Source organism: Gavialis gangeticus, unplaced genomic scaffold (assembly GCF_001723915.1).
Source record: "Gavialis gangeticus isolate Ggan-Ray unplaced genomic scaffold, GavGan_comp1, whole genome shotgun sequence".
Taxonomy (NCBI): Eukaryota; Metazoa; Chordata; order Crocodylia; family Gavialidae; genus Gavialis; species Gavialis gangeticus.
Window position 1 is genome coordinate 94195345 of NW_017729034.1, and position 18063 is coordinate 94213407.

The 18063-nt window shown below is 44.8% G+C and overlaps 1 protein-coding gene across 5 annotated transcripts in view; it reads left to right on the forward strand.

Annotated features, from left to right (window-relative positions):
* MAP7 (microtubule associated protein 7) overlaps window positions 1–18063 on the forward strand; it is a 206507-nt gene that overhangs the window by 77260 nt on the left and 111184 nt on the right. For all 5 annotated transcript variants that reach the window (XM_019527122.1, XM_019527121.1, XM_019527123.1 and 2 more), the window contains exon 2: window positions 9122–9196. In XM_019527122.1, coding sequence (XP_019382667.1) covers window positions 9122–9196 — 75 coding nt within the window. The remainder of the gene's footprint in view (window positions 1–9121; window positions 9197–18063) is intronic.

The window sequence follows — 18063 nt, forward strand, 5'->3', positions numbered from 1 at the left end:
GCCTTAGTTCCTTTCTCTCTGAATCTCCTGTCAGCCCTTCTTTTTGGCATTGGGTTTTTTTCAGACCAATTTCTAAAATCTGATCTGTATTCTGTGTCTGGGGAATTTCCATACCTTCAAACAGTCTACTGCAGAGAATATGGAGATGATTCTCCTAGTTACAGCTAACCCTGAGGTGTTCCCACTCAAATGAAAAATCAAGGTTTAATGACCTTTCATTGTTCCTGATCTGGGAGATGGGTGACAGCCCACACAGCAAACAATAGATTCCACATGCACTGAAGAATTTAATGGAATGGCAGTTTGATGAAATCCACTAGACAGATTTTCCATATCATCACAAATGTATCAGTTGCTACACAGCCTCTGACTATTTTTTCTATATTCTAGTTTCGTTTCTTTTCTTTTTTTAAGGAAATGAACAGAAATTTGTACAAATGGTTAAGAGACGAGGTCTTAGCAACTGAAATGGAATTATTCTGATTACAGTGGTTACTTAAGAAACATGATATTGTCAATAATATTTATTAATTAAATATCATTTGCTTCACTGCACTCTGTGCATTTTAGTTAAATAAATAAAAATGGAAGAGCATCTCAAGTCAGCATGGACATGCATATTATTAAAAGAAATATACCAAGTTTTTTCACAGCCTGTGAGTGCGATTTGATGCAGCTGATTGATATTACAACTAGATATTATGGTTATTTAAACTTTATGTACCCTATAAAAGACTTACATTTTATTTTGTTAGATGCTGTTCATTTATTTTACCTGAAACCATGCAAACCTCAAAAGACAGTTTTAAACCTTGATTTTTAAAGCTGGAACAATTTAAATAAGAGCTAAGATGGCTCAAAACAACAGCACAAAGAGAATTCCCTTTCCCATGTTTGCAGCAATCTGGCCTCTGTGCTGTTTGTCCTATCCTCAAGAAATGACAAGTGGCAAGGATATTAAAAGCATGAAGAGGGGGTTTGGCAGTTTTTTCAGGGTAAGAACCTTTTCAGTGTATTTGCCTTGTCTCATCTTGCTGAGTTAAAACTCCTGCCATTGTTTATATGGGGAACTGCATGTATACATCTGATGGGGAGCAAAGAGTAACTGCCTGCAAGATGTACAGGGAAAATAGTTGACATATTTACAGAATTCATATTTCTTTCAGCTAGGGCAAATTATTCCACATGTTTGAAATGGCCTTGTCAAAACTCATCTTTCCGGGTCTGCAGTATGTTGTTGAGCTGGCAGCTGCGGATTCTTAAAGTAGATCTATAAATGACTTGCAATGATGCACTGAACAATAATAAAAGCAAAAAAAAAATTGTTTAATGGTGTCATTTAAATCCATAAGAATGATTAAATTAAGAATACAGGTCTTCACCCATTGTATCTATGTCTGTTCATATACAAATATGAAGTGTTGAACATAGAGCAGTGTTGTGTTTGACTTATAACTATTGTAAAACAACTATGTGTCTTATTAATTCCTATAATGAATATAGTGTCATTGGCAGCTGTTTGTAAGGTCTTAATTTGTCCAGATTTAAACATGTGCATACTGTGTTGCACTTGAGCAGTCCTGTTAAAATCAGCAAACACAAGAAGTGCCATACTGGGTCGCACCAGTGATCCACCTAGCCCAGCATCCTGTCTGATGGCCAGAATCCCTTGTAATGTATTTAGTGGCCTCCCTCTAACAACAGAGGGAGACTTATGGCTTCTGTATGGGCCTTGGCCCATGCTCTCAGCATAATAAATAAGCTTGTCTAAATGGCAGTGGGGGATGCTTAGCAGCAGTGATGCTCAGCCCTTTGGTCCTGCAGGTCAGATGAGTGGGGCAGGGCTGGTCCATGGGCCAGATCAGGTCCTGTGAGCCAGGATTGGTCTCTGGGGCCTAGCACTGTTCCTCCCGGCCCAGAATGCTGGGGTTGGGTCCTGAGGGCCAAGCACTGTCCCCAGAAACCTGGATTGGTCCCTAGGAGGTGCAAACTCCAGGATTGGTTTGTCGGGGATTAGGGCTGACCCCTCCTGCCCCATTAGGCTGAAATTGGGTACCAGGGTACTGGCGCTGCCTTTTCCTGGCCTCCCATGCCAGCATTGGGGCTTGGCATCACCCCTGCCCAGCTCTGAGTGCTGGGATTGGGGTTCCAGTCCAGCACACAGGGCCCAGGGCTCCTTTTAGGTCTGGAAATTTGTCAGTGGGGAAGTGATTTCGCCGCTCCCCCACCGCCAAATTTCTGGACCCATGGGGAACCACACAAGCGAGATGTGGCCTGTGGGCTGGGGGTTGAGCATCTCTTTCTGAAAAGGAGAGCATATAAACTGGGTAAATCTAGAAGGGAGCTGTCCAACCGGTGTCCATCTCCACGTGCAGCCCATGAGGAGTTAATGAGCAGCCCCCTGGCTCCCATCTGGCCACTGCTCCCCCTATTGCACCAGCTGCTGCTACAGCCAGGTTCTCTAGGACAGAGGTTCCCACCCTCAGCTCCCAAGGAAGGGAGCTGAGGTGGGGGCCACCTGCATGCAGTGCAATGGCCACCCATGCATGCAATGCAGTGTGCGTAGGGGACTTGAACATGTAGCAGCAACCCAAAAAAGGTAATAAAATGTTGGGCATCATTAGAAAGGAAATTGAAAGCAGCTGTCTCGGAACCTAGCACTGTATACATATAATTGAAGTTATTTTCCCTCCACGTGCGTTACCTTGCACTTGTTGACATGGAAATTCATCTGCTACTTTTTTGCCTGTGCGCTTAGCTTTATGATATCTTTCTGCAGGTCCTGTCTGTCAGCTTGGGAGTTGACTACCTAGGATAATTAAGTATCATCTGCAGACTTGAAGATTTCGCTGCGCACTCTCATTTCCCAGGTCATGAGAGTAACCCAAAGGGACACTAGAAACAACAGCCATAAACTGAAGGAGAGTAGATTTAGATTGGACATCAGGAAGAAATTCTTTGTGGTGAGGGTTGCCAAAATACGGAATGGGCTTCCAAGGGAGGTGGTGCTTTTCCCCTACCTTGGAGGTGTTCAAAAGGAGATTAGACAAGCAGCTGCTTGGGGTTACTTGATCCCAGCACTCTTTCCTGCCCAGAGCTGGGGGTCAGACTTGATGATCTAATAGGTCTCTTCTGACCCTAGAAATCTATGAAAATGTTGAACAAAGCCAGGCCTAGTGCAGATCCCTGTGGGATCCCAATTTTGACCTCCCTCCTTCCTAAATAGTGACCAGTAAGCCCTGCCCTTTGCTTCTCATCTGTTAGCAAGCTCTCAATCTATGAAAGGGCCTTCTGCCCAATCCTGTGGCAACCTTTTTTTTTTTTCTAAAAGCCTTTAGGGAGGCACAGTGTTGAAAGGGTTTTTGAAAATCCAAATGTGTTGGGCCAACTGGACCCCCCTTAACCACATACTTGTTAACACTCTCAAAGAACTCCAGAAGATTGAGGCAGGATTTCTCTTTACAAAATCCATCCATAGATTCATAGACACTAGGGCTGGAAGGGACCTCAAAGATCATTGAGTCCAGCCCCCTGCCCCAGGGGAAGGAAGTCAGCAGGGATCATAGGATCCCAGCAAGATAAACATTCAAATGTCTCTTGAAGGCATTCAAAGTAGGTGCTTGAACCACCTCTGGTGGCAGTCTATTCCAGACCTTGGGGGCTTGTAAAGAAGTTCTTCCTTATGTCCAGCCTGAAACTGTCTTGGAGAAGTTTGTGACTTTCAACCTTGTGATTCCTTGGGGTGCTCTGGTGAACAAACGTTCCCCCAGATCCTGGTGAGCACCCCTGATAAACTTATAGGTGGGCACCAGATCACCCCTGAGCCTGCGCTTTTCCAGGCTGAGGAGTCCAATAGCTCTCAGGCTCTCATTGTAAGGTCTATTTTCCTGACCTCTGATCATGCGTGTGGCTCTTCTCTAGACTCTCTCAAGCTTCTCCACATCCTTTTTGAATTGTGGAGCCCAAAACTGGACGCAGTACTCCAGCTGCAGCCTCACCAAGGCCGAGTACAACAGGAGAATGATGTCCCGGGATTTGCTTGAGAAGCATCTATGGATGCAAGCCAGTGTTTTGTTCATTTTACTAGCTGCAGCATGAGGCATCCCGACTTCCTCATCAGATCCTATTTGTCCATGTGACTGTTGATTTTACTCTTTATTTTTATCGACTTGTCAGGGATGGAAGTCAGACTCATGGGTCTGTAGTAATCAGAATAGCCTCTGGAGTTCTTTTTTTGAAGATGGGTGTTATGTTGGCAATCCACTGGTCCTCTGGTACAGAGGCTATTGTAATGATAGTTTACCTCCTATAGCCAACAGTTCTGGAATCCCCATTTGAGTTCCTCCAGAATTCTTGGAAACTTTTGTGCACATTTAAAAAAATTTTGAGGCCCTGAACAGGAAAAAACAGGTTTCCAGTTCATATGTAGCATGTACTCTTAGCAGACAAACATTAAGTAGTCTCTCTCTGATGACAGAAGCTGAACATTATGTTGGAAAAATATGGGAGTTGTCCCGGGTTGTGGTGTCAGTTTTCAAGGGGCTGACTGAGAAAATGTTTTCTATGGAAAGGTGCTGGGACTCAGTTGAGAAGCTGTTTGTATAAGAGGAAAATCTACAGTGGGCTATAATATGCAGTCTTTGTCTAAGCAGGGAAATTAAGAATTGGGGAAGGAGAATGGATTGGCAGAGAGAGGTCTCTGGTTTGTTTCTCCAGGTTCTTGTATAATCTTGGGAAAGTTGCATAGTGATGAGCTGTGCCGCCTCACTACAGTGCTAGGGAGTGCTATGCTGAGCATACAGCACCTGCTCTGTATGTACTGTTTCCAAAGACAGGAAGAATAGAGATGCCTTAATGCGGCACTGGGGATATGCCAAGAGTCTCCACCTCTCAGGAGAGCTTTTTGGCGTACGCTCAGCACCATGCTAAGGCAGCCACACTAGATCCAGTTCAGAAGGTAATATCCATGGACCGTAGGTGGTGGTATGCTTCAGTCTGGGATTCTCTGCTACAATATTGAGGCAATAGATGCATCCTGGAGGTAGGTGTACACCACCTTCAACTGTGCTAGGCATTGCCACCATGAAAACAAACCCACCCTGCTTGTTCCCACTTTGTGCCAAGAAGTAACAAGGTCATTGTTTTTTGGCATGTGTCCAGCTCTGCTCTTAGCCTTGAATAGTCTTACTGGTGCACACCCAGCACTACTCTGACAACAGCTGCATGGCTTTTTTTCAGCATTTGGCTTGCACAGGACAGAACAGAGTGGATGGGGACATATTTTTCAAAGTCGCAGTGGTACAGGCATCTGTAGAATGGGGATAATGGCACTTGCTGCTTTACAGCAGCTTAGGAAGATAAACATAATAGAAATGATGAGCCTCTTGGATACTATGGAAACATGACCTAAATAAAATATCATTACTTTTTCAGCTACTGGTTTTCCTCTCTTTGGCTAATCTCTGTTCTAAGTGAGTGTAATTTCCTAAGCCAAGCAATCTGGGAAGGGATGGAAAGATGGGGAAACTTTGTAGAAGGATTGTAGTATTTATTTCAAATGGCTTGAATGCATTCTGAATCAGGGATAAAGGACATTTATTTCTTATAAAACTTTAAAAAAAAACAACCATTAAGCTACTTATCTAAAGATCTCATTAGATGTGGGAACTGGAGAAAGTTGATTCCTTTAGCTTCACATACCAAAAGGTACTGCATTAAGTTTATAGTGTTAGGTAAAGCTTTTAACTCTGCTTATAGTTAGAGAGATGGTATTAAAAACAAAATTGAAAAAATATATTGGGGATTCCCAGGCTTCTTTGCTTGAATGTCCATACCTTCAAACAGTCTACTGCAGAGAATATGGAGGTGATTCTCTTAGTTACAGCTAAATAATTGGATGATGATACTGTGCTTGAGGAATAAAATCATTGAACTGATATTTGGCCTGATTTAACAATAAAGCCTTACTATTAAACTCTTTACTAATTCCACAACCTGCGTGGAAGCCACTTATCTCCCCAGCCCAAAGTGTTGCTGCTTCAGTAACTTCTTAGTATATTGTTGGAAGCCCCATAGTAACACATGTGAAATTTACACCATAGATTTGATTCACTGTGACTTGGAATATTAAAAATCATGCATCATATTACAACAGAAGAAACTGCTTTAAAACAACAACAAATATAGTTACTGAGCATTGATGAGGACGTTAGCCTTTGAATAACTTTGTTAGTTATACCTCTGCACAGCTACAACTGCATTTCCACACTTTTCTTTTAGTGTTGCATTATACAACTATCAAATATCCTGTTAATTTCACATTGATGAATTATGCAAGATGTGCCTATCCTGTTATAGGTAATACTCTTTTACTAGGATGCTGTGTACAAGGAGCAGTATCACTGTTGTATTTTCTGCACTCTGGCAGCATTTTCCACAAACGTTCTGGAAAACAGTAATCAATCAAGTCAACTGGCTGCACAAAGTAATACAGGGGGGAAAAAGAGAATACCACGTCATGCATTTTAATGGCTCTGCACATTAAAAAAAGGCAGCAATGTTATGCGAAACAGTTACTGTACATGCTAGCTGGCTTTGCTTTAACCCAATATAAACTGAACAAGATACAGTTTTGATTTATACATAAGATTAAATAAACTTGAATGTACAGTTTTCCACTTTTCCTTTATGAATAGACATAAAGCAGTGCTTTGTTTAAAGTTCAGAGGCATCTCTCTATTTACCCACAGACTGATTCAAAGTCCAGTGGAATCAATGAGAATCTTTCCACTGACTTTGTTAGAACCAGCTTGTTATCTTAACCAGTGCTGCAATTTGCTGTGAAATAAGAATTGATATTGGCTGTCTGATTAATATTTTATGCAATAAGTAAAGGAATCTGAAATGTACCTTTGGCCCCTAGTGACACACAGTCTTCTGTACTGCAGCGCTTGGAATTGTTCCTGTGGTTGCTAATCTCAAACCACTCTACAACTTTTTTTACACTCTTGTTCCTGCTGGTTTGCTGCTGTTAGCCCTGGCTGAAGGTCCAGTTCCCTCTAAAGAAAACAGAAGGCTGATAATTGGAATAATTCTTGACATGTTAGGGATTGTCTGAACATCACTTAGGGACAAAAGATGAGGGGGGAATGCTATAATAATATAGCTTATAAAATAATAGTATAGCTTAGACCAGCAGTGGCCAGCTCTTTTTGGGAGGCGTGCCACAAGGTAAATCCTGTTTCTCTAAGTAATGCTCTGCTTCCCCCCTCCCCAGCCAGAGGTGCACTTGTTATATTTTGTGCCCTCAGGATAGCAGAAATGAAGTGGGGTCTCAAGGCTGCCTGAGCAGAGCAGTGCAGGATGCTGGTGAGAGAGAGGTGTCAGTGCTGAGGGCCAATTTAACCCTTCCCTGGCCTGCAACCACTGTAGTTTTATATGGTGAGCAAGGATCCAAAGCCCTGACTTCAGTGGTAGCTACAAGTCCCCCAACAGCATACCAGGGCTTGGCCACCCGTGACTTGTCTATGACAGGAAGTATTAAGGCAAACCTTATAGAGGAGAGATTTTGTAATGCAAGGATGGCCAACTTTTGGACAATGGAAGGTGGGTGACACCCTCCTCCCAAGATGCAAATCACCATATCACATACTCTGCCTATGCCTGTCCTGTGTCTTCCTCACAGCTCTGTGGGCAACCAGAGTTCCCCACAACCAAATGGGCAGTGCGAGCAGCCAGGCTCCCTTCCACTGCACAGGCAGCGCTGCCTCCCACTTGGCCAGGCATGTAGTATGGGGAAACAGGGTATCCTCAGAACAGCCTGGCTTTTTCCCCCCATGTGGGCAGTTCAAGCAGCCCAGCTTTCTCTTTTTATCTCCTCACTAGCATTGTGACCAACCCAGCTCCACTCCACTGCACAGGCAGCACAGTCTCCCTCCTGGCAGCACACAACACAGGTACATTGGCCCCTGTCATGCTGTGCAGGCAGCTGGATCTCCCCTTGCTGTGCATGTAGTGCCCTTCAGCTGCCTGTCCCTCCCTGTCCCCAGAAGTGGGGGCAGGAAACAAGGTGAGGGAAGGAGAGCCTGAAAACCCAAGTTGCTGGAGCAGCAGGGTCAATGGGTGGGGAGTGGCAGCTGGGTAGCCCAGGGGGCACATTTTGACCCCTTGTAGGCAGGATGCATCCCACAGGCCACCAGTTGGACAGACCTGTTGTAATGTATCTTTCCCCAAGCTGATTGGAAGATAATGCTAAATAATAGGGCTGTGCAAAACGGTACCATTAAGTTTTGACTTGAGTTTTGAGGTTTCAACAGAACAGCGTTTCATTTTGAATTTCATTTTGAGTTGAAACCACTGCCCTGTTTCACTTTATCGAAACAGTGATGCTGTTTCAACGCTTCGCCCATTCCCTATAATGGGAAGGCTCAAAACAGCCTCTCATCTGGCAGGCAGATGGGGGTCCACAGCCCTGGGAGGGCTGTGGGGGCTATGCTAGTCCTCCCAGGGCTGTGAGCCCCTGATCTGCCTGCCAGATGAGGGAGGAAAGCTGGGTGCTGCCACCTGAGACCGGGGAGCTGGGGAAGGAAACTGAGCCCAGGCTCAGTTCCCTTCCCCTGCACTGTGATCAGCATCCCGCAGTCCGGCCAGCAGGGGGCAGGGAGAGCTAGGGCTGCGCTGCCGGCTAAGCCACATGGGGCTGTGGAGCCGCTGGGAGTGCAGCCCTGATTCTCCCCTGTCTCCCACTACCTGGCTGCTGGCTGCTTCATAACATTTTGACTAGCCTTGTTTTCTTTCGAGGCTGTTTTGAAGCCCTTCATTTAGATTCAGTTTCGCTGTTTCAAGCTCAAAATGAGTCAGAATAGTGTTGAATCAAAACAGCCGGTGACTTTTTGCACAGCCCTGCTAAATAATCATTCATTCAGTCGTTGCTTTGAAATTTCGGGGGGAGACTTGTCAGGACTACTTTCCTGCATTAAATCCGACAGTACTTCAAAAATAATATATGTTCGTAGAGCTGTTTTCTATCAGTACATGATACATGATTTACTTGCACCATAATGGAGTTTGCCAACAGTTCACTAGCACTAAGGCTAATTGTCATCTTTCCTCCTGATTTTAGGTTCTGAAGGCTCCAAACTTCAAGACAAAAAAACTGCTTCTGGACAAAGTACCAGCAACTCTGGAACGAAACCAGGTATGCTGTTATGTACTTTTCACCATCAAGTTATTTTACTAAGCCTGGAAATTATTTCAAAACCTGTTGTTTTTGTAAAAAACTTTAAAAATGTTTTGTGCACTTAGTTCTTCTCCTTCCACTTCGGTGAATTATTATTTTCAATTAGTCTGCATTGAGAGAAAGAGAGGAAGAATGTCAAGAGAGAGGAGAGAGTTCTGGGAGCCCTGACTTTGCACCAGTAACAACAGAAGGGATAATGCATTGCACACACTGAATACACCTACACAAGATGCTTTACTGTGCAGTAGAGCTACTCGCTGCTCAGTAAGCATCCATGTCTACATGTGCAGATACTTACTGCAAATGCAGATACTACATTTACTTCTGATTAGCAGGGATCCAGGTTTTCCATTTCCCATGAAAAAACAGAGAAAACCATGGCTTTCCCAATTTTTATCAGAGAAAAAACAGATTTTTTCTTTTAGCAGAGAAACCGGTGGAGTGCCAGCCTGCAAAAGCTAATTGTAAAAAGGGTGGGAAACCCCCAGCCTTGCCCAGAGGGGGAGGGAGAAGGGGAAGGGTAGGGCTTGAGACTCTCACTGTGAAGGGCATGAGCAGGGCAAGGGGGCTGTGGGAGAGAGGGGCATAAGCAGGGCAGGGAAGGCTGTGGGGAAAGTGAGGAGCACCAGCAGTGCTGTGGGGGGAGTGAGGGGCATGAGCAGGGCTCTAGTGGGGAGTGAGGGGCACCAGCAAGGTCAGGAAGGGCTGTGAGGGGCCTTTAATTTTAATAATGGATTTTGGGGATTTTATCAGAGAATTTGCAATTTTTTTTTATCAGGGAAAACCAGGATCCCTGGTGATTAGTAACAGCACAGTAGCATATGTGTAGAACCCTGACCAAGAGCAAATGTGCTGCCGGGTAGCATGGCCTGGGAGATTATTCCCTGCCCCTGGGAGCTGCCAGCTGCTAGGGTATGGAGGCAGTGTCTTCCTGCCCCAGCCTGGCAGCAGGAAGCTCCCAGCCCCTACCCGGGCAGCAGACAGCTCCCAGCCCCCACTCTGTGACTGCAGGACCGGGGCTGGGAGATCCTTATCTCCCAGTCCTAGCTCCGTGATCGTAGGGGCAGAACTGGGAGATCGTTCTCTCTAAACCTGTGTACCGCAGTTGTGGGGCCCAGGCTGGAAGATCTTTTTCTCCCAGCACTGGCCCTGCAACTGTGGGACTTGGGCTGGGAGAAAAGGATCTCCCAGGCCCCACACACCAACTGCAGAGCAGGGGCTGGGAACTCCCTGCTGGTGGGGGCTGGGGAGCCTGTTCCCTGCCCAGCTCCATGATGGCGGAGCTGGGTGGGGAACAGGCTCTCTAGCCCTTGCCTCACAATCGTGGGGTGGGGCTCATAACTGTCCTGGTCAGGAGCAGATCCCAACCTCATGCCTCGATTGGGTAATCAAGGCACAGAGCTTGGAAAGAGCTGTAGGAGTGGGGCAGGTCCCAGCCCCCTGCCCCATCCACTAGTCAGGCAGCTAGCAGCAAGCAGGAAATCCCTGCCCAGCCAGGGTCTCTCTGCTAGCTGCCCTACTGGTGGATCAGGGCAGGGTGCTGGGACCTGCCCCTCCCCTGCAGCTCTCTCCAAGTCCGCTGCCCTTGATCAAGGAGCTAGGGCCAGGAGCTCCCTGCTGCCAGGCAGGGGAACATTATTCTGCCCTGGCTGCAGGCAGCCCTGCAGGGGCGGGGCAGGGAGCAATGTCCCAGTCCCCGCCAGGAGACAGCTGTGCTCCTGGCCCAGTACTCCCTGCCAGCCCCTGGACTAGTACCCAGGGGGAGCCTAGAGCTCCCCCTGGCTGTTGCAGGGGGCCAGTGCTGGGCCGGTGGGGGAGGGAGCTGATTGCTGCCATGAGCAGCAAATCTGCTTCCAAGCCCCTGCATGTGTAGACGTCTGCCTGGGTCAGTTTACTCTAGAGCAAACTGATCCCATATTATTTGCATGCCCAGTGGTTCTTTCCCAGAGGTCATCACATTGTACTGGCTTTCTCTTGACCCACCTGTTTTCTTATTCTGCTACCTGACTTCCCAATAGCATCCTTCCTTCCCTCTGTCCGCTCTTCCCACACCAGGAAGTGCCATGGTGAAGCAGGTGGATTGGGTCAGACATGAAGAAAAGCAGCAAGTGACTGACTTACCTCTGATGCCACAATGGCCCAGAGGGGCCTAAATTATTGAAATTATCTGTTATGCAGTCTATGTAATAATTAGATACAACAATCAGTAATTTGGCAAAATTACAATCTGATTTATCCAAATGTAGTCTGAAAGAGAGATTTCAATGGATATTAATTATATGGAAGGCTGTAAGAGTCTGCATTTTCCATTACTAGGATAATTAGGGACAGAAAAAGGTTGACATTGAGTGCTACATTTCTATGCGGATCCATTTTTAATGTTAAGTCCCAGACTCCCCTGAAAATTCATCCTGTACTCAGTGTAAGCCTGTAATTTTGTGAAGCATGTACTGCATTTTCATTCATAGCTCAAAAGTGAAATCCCTGCTGTAAGTGCAAAATCCAACTTCAACTCTGGATCCACGATGGAATCAGCGATGATAACCTCAGAACAGTCCTGTCAAACAGGTTAAAATATTAAGCATTTGCAGATTATGCCCCCAAACCATGTAAGGTACAATTATCTAACAGAATGAAATGAGCAGCTTAACATCAGGAAGACAAGTGCTGCACAAATAAGCAATCAGCACCTTTGTACCAATGGCTTCATCCTGCAAAGAGCTTGAGCTCTCTCTGCCAAGTACAAAGCACCCTCAACTCCCATATTCTAGCAAGTATGAAGTGAGCTTTGCAGTATGTAGGATGCTAACAAGGATCTCTCTCCCATCTTACGGAGGAGAATCCAGCACTTGTCACCATGATAAATAAGATGAAGAAACATATATATACATAGGCATTTTTGCACTCCTTTAGAATGCCATTTCATCTGGGTTCCTGAGTGATGCTGCCTACATAAGCAAACAAACATGAGAAACAAGACGGATAACAGGTCCTGTGAAAATGTTCTTCTTTGCCATGTATTTTAAAATGATATATGCAGGGTGTCAGCTGATCAGCAGATTGAGAGCACTATTGTTGGAGTTCAGGCATGCAGCCAAATAATGAAGGATTGATTTCCAGACCTAGAAAAGACATTTTAATTAACAGAGTACGATTTGCTCCAGTACCCTTCTCTATTGCACCACCAACAGAGCAAAGGTTGCTGTGATAACTTGGTGTGCCGCTTTATTTTTTTCTTTGTACCAGCATTTATTTACATTTGCACGGTCCTCAACAATATATGGAAAACCACCCATTACATAGTATACATGCAAATCTTGTACATATGTCTGCTACATTACTTGATACTGTTTTAGTGCATCAGACAGAAGTTCCAAGTGTGCAATGGATGAGGAGTAATTGAATGTCTTGAAATTCAATAGCAGAGGTTACTGTTTTTATTCCTGCCATTGTTCATGATTAGCCATCTTCTGGAACAGGCATGCTTCATTTTCCAAATAATCATTGCACCTATTAAAGGAATCTCCTCCTCCTTTCCTAGGTGAACAGATGCTAGAAATTTAAAAAGAAACAGGTGGAAAATTGTATATTCTGAAAGAAGTGTCATGTGTACTACATGATCCTGAGGTCTTTGGTCATTTACCAACAAATTCATATCATGCTGAATTTGTTGAAACAAATCCATGTCTTTTTTTTATATATATATATTGCGCTTTGATTCAAATGTCTCTAACCTACTCCAGTTAGGGAAATGCAGTAAGATTTCTTTTTGTTTTGGTCACAGGAAGTGAGGAATCCATTGTGCTCCAGAAGGGAGTACCAGGTTAACTTTCTGTCTTGTTCCTATCTGATAAGCAGACTGCACAAGAGCTAGCATTTTCTTAAACTGAACCAGAATTAAAGCTGGCATAACTCAGCATAGCTCCATATACTTCATTAACCTGGGCCAATCTCTCATATTGGCTAATGATGTGACCCAGTATGTTTAGGTAAGAGATTACCCGGGCTCATGTTGGTGACTCTTTACTTTAATAGCATTAATTTGATTTGGCTACCGATTCGTAATGAATAAACATAGTGTGATTCAGCCCCGTTAAACACAGTAGTATTACATTTGTTTAATTTCGTTGAATCAGGGATACATTCTCTAACCTCTGATCAGATTATATTTATCTGATTGATCATCGTTCACTGATAAGTTATTAGGTAATTAAATGTAAGCCAGTCAACAATTGGTGTTTCATCCAAGATGACATGGATCCAAAGCACCAGCATCTATTGGACGAGTTGACTTAAGTCCACGTTTTTCACTTGTTCTAATTCAAATAGCCAGTACAAATTAGTCCATAATTATCTTGTCTTCACTTCAACATTAATTTTTGACAAACATCTTTTGATTTGGGCTTAGCTATATTTAGTCTTGTTTTCTATTCTACTGTAATTTTAGAAATTACAAAAAACCTGTTTTTAAAGTTAATTGAAGCCATATGCAAACATATATACGTCCACAGTCGATGCATTTGTACAACTTAGGTATTTCTGCTGTCAAGTTGCATAATGGCATATACTGTATATTCTGGTTGCTATTTGGCTGATTTGACAATTGCAGCAGCAGTGCTTCTGCTGCACGTAAAATAGAGTGTACATTAGTAATTACCCACCATTCATTATTAAGCAGATTCATGTTGCATCCAGACTATGCTTAGGCATTTGTCATGCAGAAGATACTCCCTTTACTTCACTCATTGTTTTAAGATTTAAAAAACCCCCAAATGCTGGGGTCTAAGTCTCCCTAGTGTCAAAGTAACACTGAATATTTATTATATCCAAAAAATCTTTACTGTTTTTGTGTTCTGATTTTGGTAAACTTTTCAGTACTTGTGAGGAGCATATTAAATCAGTAGCTGTCCAGACTTAACTTATTTTGTTAAAGAACAAGAACAAGTAAGCAGGAACAATGTTAGTGCAAGATTTCCTACATCCTCCATTTCTAGTGTACCTCAGTCCTGGTTTAGAGTCAGTATTCTGGCATGAAGTGGGAATTCAGCTTTTTGCTCCATTACTGAGCTTGCCAAAAAGTAACTGGATGGGTGTCTATTGTGACAGTGTTTCTGTTGTGCATCTTTTCCTCTAGGAACCAGACTGAGGCTGGTAACACATGCCCTATTTGCCACCATATACTCAACAAGGGGCATATCTGCGTGAGACATTTACTGCGCAGTTGACTAACTGCACAGTAAACATCTCAGCATCTACACATGCACCACTATTAGGGTGCACAAAACTAAAACTCTACAGCAGGCTAGGACTTGTAGATACAAGTCCTAGCCTGCTGCGCAGCTTTTTCATGAGCAGCAGTGCACATATAGACGCTGCTCTGGCTGGCTAGGGCACAGGGTGCTTCAGGGTGGGGCTAGCTGGCAAGCAGCCCCAGTGCTGAAGCACCCTCATGCCTCGGCCAACCCCTCCACAGCACGTGGAGACACATCAGAGCAGCCCTGGGCTGGCAGGCTGACCCCCCCAGGTCCCCTGCCAGCCCAGGCTGCTCCAGCAGGGCTCCATGTGCAGTGCACAAATCAACTCCTGCAGTTTATTATTTAAGCTCTGGAATTTATTTGTGTGGATTAATCCCACGCATAGATGTGCCCGAGTAGCATTAATTTTTTATGCTGTAGACCTGGGCTGGTTTTAAATCAGCAACATACTGAAAAGAGACTCTTTAGTTGTTATCACTAATCCTTGACATGATCCAGTCTCCCAGAAAGACTGCTTTTTTTTTTTCTTTGCTTTTTTTTAAAGTTTCTAATATTCAAGTTCCAAAGTCTTGACTAGTGATTTTCAACCAGGGTGATATGAGACCCCTTTAAGGGTTCTGGAGGGTGGAAGAACTTGCATGTGATTCTCAAGATAAGGGCCATCCCTGGGGGGTGCAAATCGGGGTGACCCCCCTGGACCCTGCACTTTGGGGGGCCCCATGGAGTTGTCACACTGCCACCGACTTCACATCCAGCCGCCTGGCACCCTGCCACCGAGTCCACCACCTAATCCAGCACCTCTGGCCTCTTGCGCCCCCCGCCACTGAATCAGGTGCATCCAGATGCTCGGGCCCCCTTCTCCCCACCTCCCACCAAATCCACCGCTGGCTTCCTCGTGTTTGGGGTGGGGCCCTGCACCCTGCTCAAGTTGTCTCTGCTCAAGATAATACAAATTCATAGTGTCCAAGACGTTCTGAGCATTTACGGTCTTTCTGAGTTCATTGCAACAAAATAATTGCTCTGTTGCTTTTCTGTAGACAAAAATGAGTGAACGCTAAAAGCTGGGGTTATCTGAGAGGGTGGCTTGATTCTAATGAGGGGCACCTTGAGTCATAAAACAGGTTGAAAGCCACTGGTCTTGACTTCAGTTGATAAAACTATCCTCTTTTGTTTCAGTATCATACTGTACTGTGTATATGTGGTACATAAAACCTTGCACAGCTCTAAAATACCTCAAGAATTTGGTGGGAGACTCAGTGTCATATTGTTAACTATTACAGACCTCACAGTACCTCAGTTAAGAGCTATTACAGTGTTAAGAACCAGCTCATATTTTTCATGGCATACACTTTTCTATTGTCCTGTAAAATGGCTTTCTGTATGTTCAATGTATTGTACAGTAAGAATGTTCTGCCGTGCGAGTCTTCTGCAGAAGGGTTACAGAATAATATACAGTGTCATCTTGGAAATTACAATGTTGAATGAACGGGGTATTGCAGTTTTTATTCTGTAAAGCTGGATGCAAAGTACATATTCATTGTTCAGCTGGTTATTATTTTTCTGCCCTAAAAACATGGCTAGATTCAGCAAAGTATGCAAGCTTTTTCTTAACTTATAAGTATGCTGTGGCATTACTAATGTGCTTGATGTGAAGCACATAAGTACTGTGCTGTATCAAGGCCATTATGCTTCAAGAAGTCCTTGTCTTTACTGCCTCCCTGCTGAACTTGGGACTACCACCAAGGAAATATGGTCCTCCCAGTCACATCTGCACTGTGTGCACCGAAGCCCAGGAGTTAAGCAGTGGAGGTGGCCTAGAATCGTCCCATGTAGGTGCCCTGTCGCGAGTACTGGGCAATCCAAGACAGAGCCTAGGGAACACACTCAGGATAGTGTAGGTTGTCTGTTGCCTGATTGCTGGGTGTAGGAGTGCAGGACATGGTTACCCACCACATTCTCTTAAAATAACCTGGTGACTGTGACATTGCCTATGCAGCGAAATGGGTGGCAAACTGGCTAGATGGTTGCACCCAGGGAGTGGTGGTGGATGGGTTGTTTTCGACCTGGAGGGATGTGGGCAGTGGAGTCCCCCAGGGCTCGGTCCTGGGGCCTGTACTGTTCAACATCTTTATCAGCAATCTAGATGTGTGTGTGGAATGCACACTGTCTAAATTCGCTGACAACACCAAGATGTGGGGTGAGATGAGCATGCTGGAGGGGAGGGACCGAATCCAGCTAGATCTAGACAGATTACAGAGGTGGGCGGATGAGAATAGGATGGAATTCAATGCAGACAAGTGCAAGGTGCTGCATCTAGGGAGAAGGAACCAGCAACACACTTATAAGCTGGGGAACTCCCTTCTTGTCAACATGGTGACAGAAAGGGATCTTGGAGTCATTGTTGATTCCAGGATGAACATGAGCTGCCAAGGCAAGGAAGTGGTCAGTAAGGCTAACCACAGATGCATCGCAAGCAGGTCCAAGGAGGTGATCCTTCCCCTCTATGCAGCTTTGGTCAGACCCCAGTTGGAGTACTGCATCCAGTTCTGGGCACCGCACTTCAAGAGGGATGTGGACAGCATTGAGAGGGTCCAGAGGAGGGCCTCTCGCATGGTCAGGGGGCAGCAGGGCAGGCCCTACGAAGAGAGGCTGAAGGGCCTGAACCTATTTAGCCTCCGTAAGAGGAGGCTGAGAGGGGATCTGGTGGCTGCTTACAAACTCACCAGGGAGACCAGCAGGAATTGGGGGAGGCTCTGTTCCCCCAGGTACCACCCTGGGTTACTAGGAATAATGGCCACAAATTATTAGAGAGAAGGTTCAGGCTGGACATCAGGAGACATTACTTTACTGTTAGGGCTGCCAGGCTCTGGAATGGGCTCCCAAGTGAGGTGGTACTCTCTCCTGCCTTGGGGGTCTTCAAGAGGAGGTTGGACAGATATTTGGCTGGGGTGATATGATCCCGGCACCCGTTCCTGCCCAGGGCAGGGGGTCAGACCTAATGATCTGTTTAGGTCCCTTCTGACCCTAAACACTATGATGCCAAGTACTATGATACTAGGTAGAATGGGATTGAATGGGCAGGACGTATTTCCTTGGCATTTGTTCCAAGTTTGGCAGGGAGATGGTTATAAACATGGCCTAAAATACCTGTGGTGTTGCAGTTTCTGTGCAGCAGCTTATAAAGCTTCATCCCTGAAATAAGTTGATTTTTTTTTTCTTTTTCATCAGAGCTGTGTCATTTTCTATATTTAACAAAGTGATTGTTAAAGTTACAGTCCTAAAACTTTAAATAAACAGTCTAGCTGTAATAACAGCTAATTTTGCTAGCAATCAGGGTGGCCACTTCACCATAGAGCTTGCAGCAAGGGCTTAACTTATTCTTTTTCCTTTACTGTAATTAGAATGGGTTCACAATTGTATTAAGCTGTCTTTGCTAAATAGGTATTTTTGAGGCATCTTTGAGAATTATTGCTGCCTGTTAGTTTCTGTTATAACAAGGTTGTATTTCCTGTTGTTAGATTTCAATCTGTCTTCCTGATTTTTTTTTTCCCCCCCCCCCCCCCCCCCCCC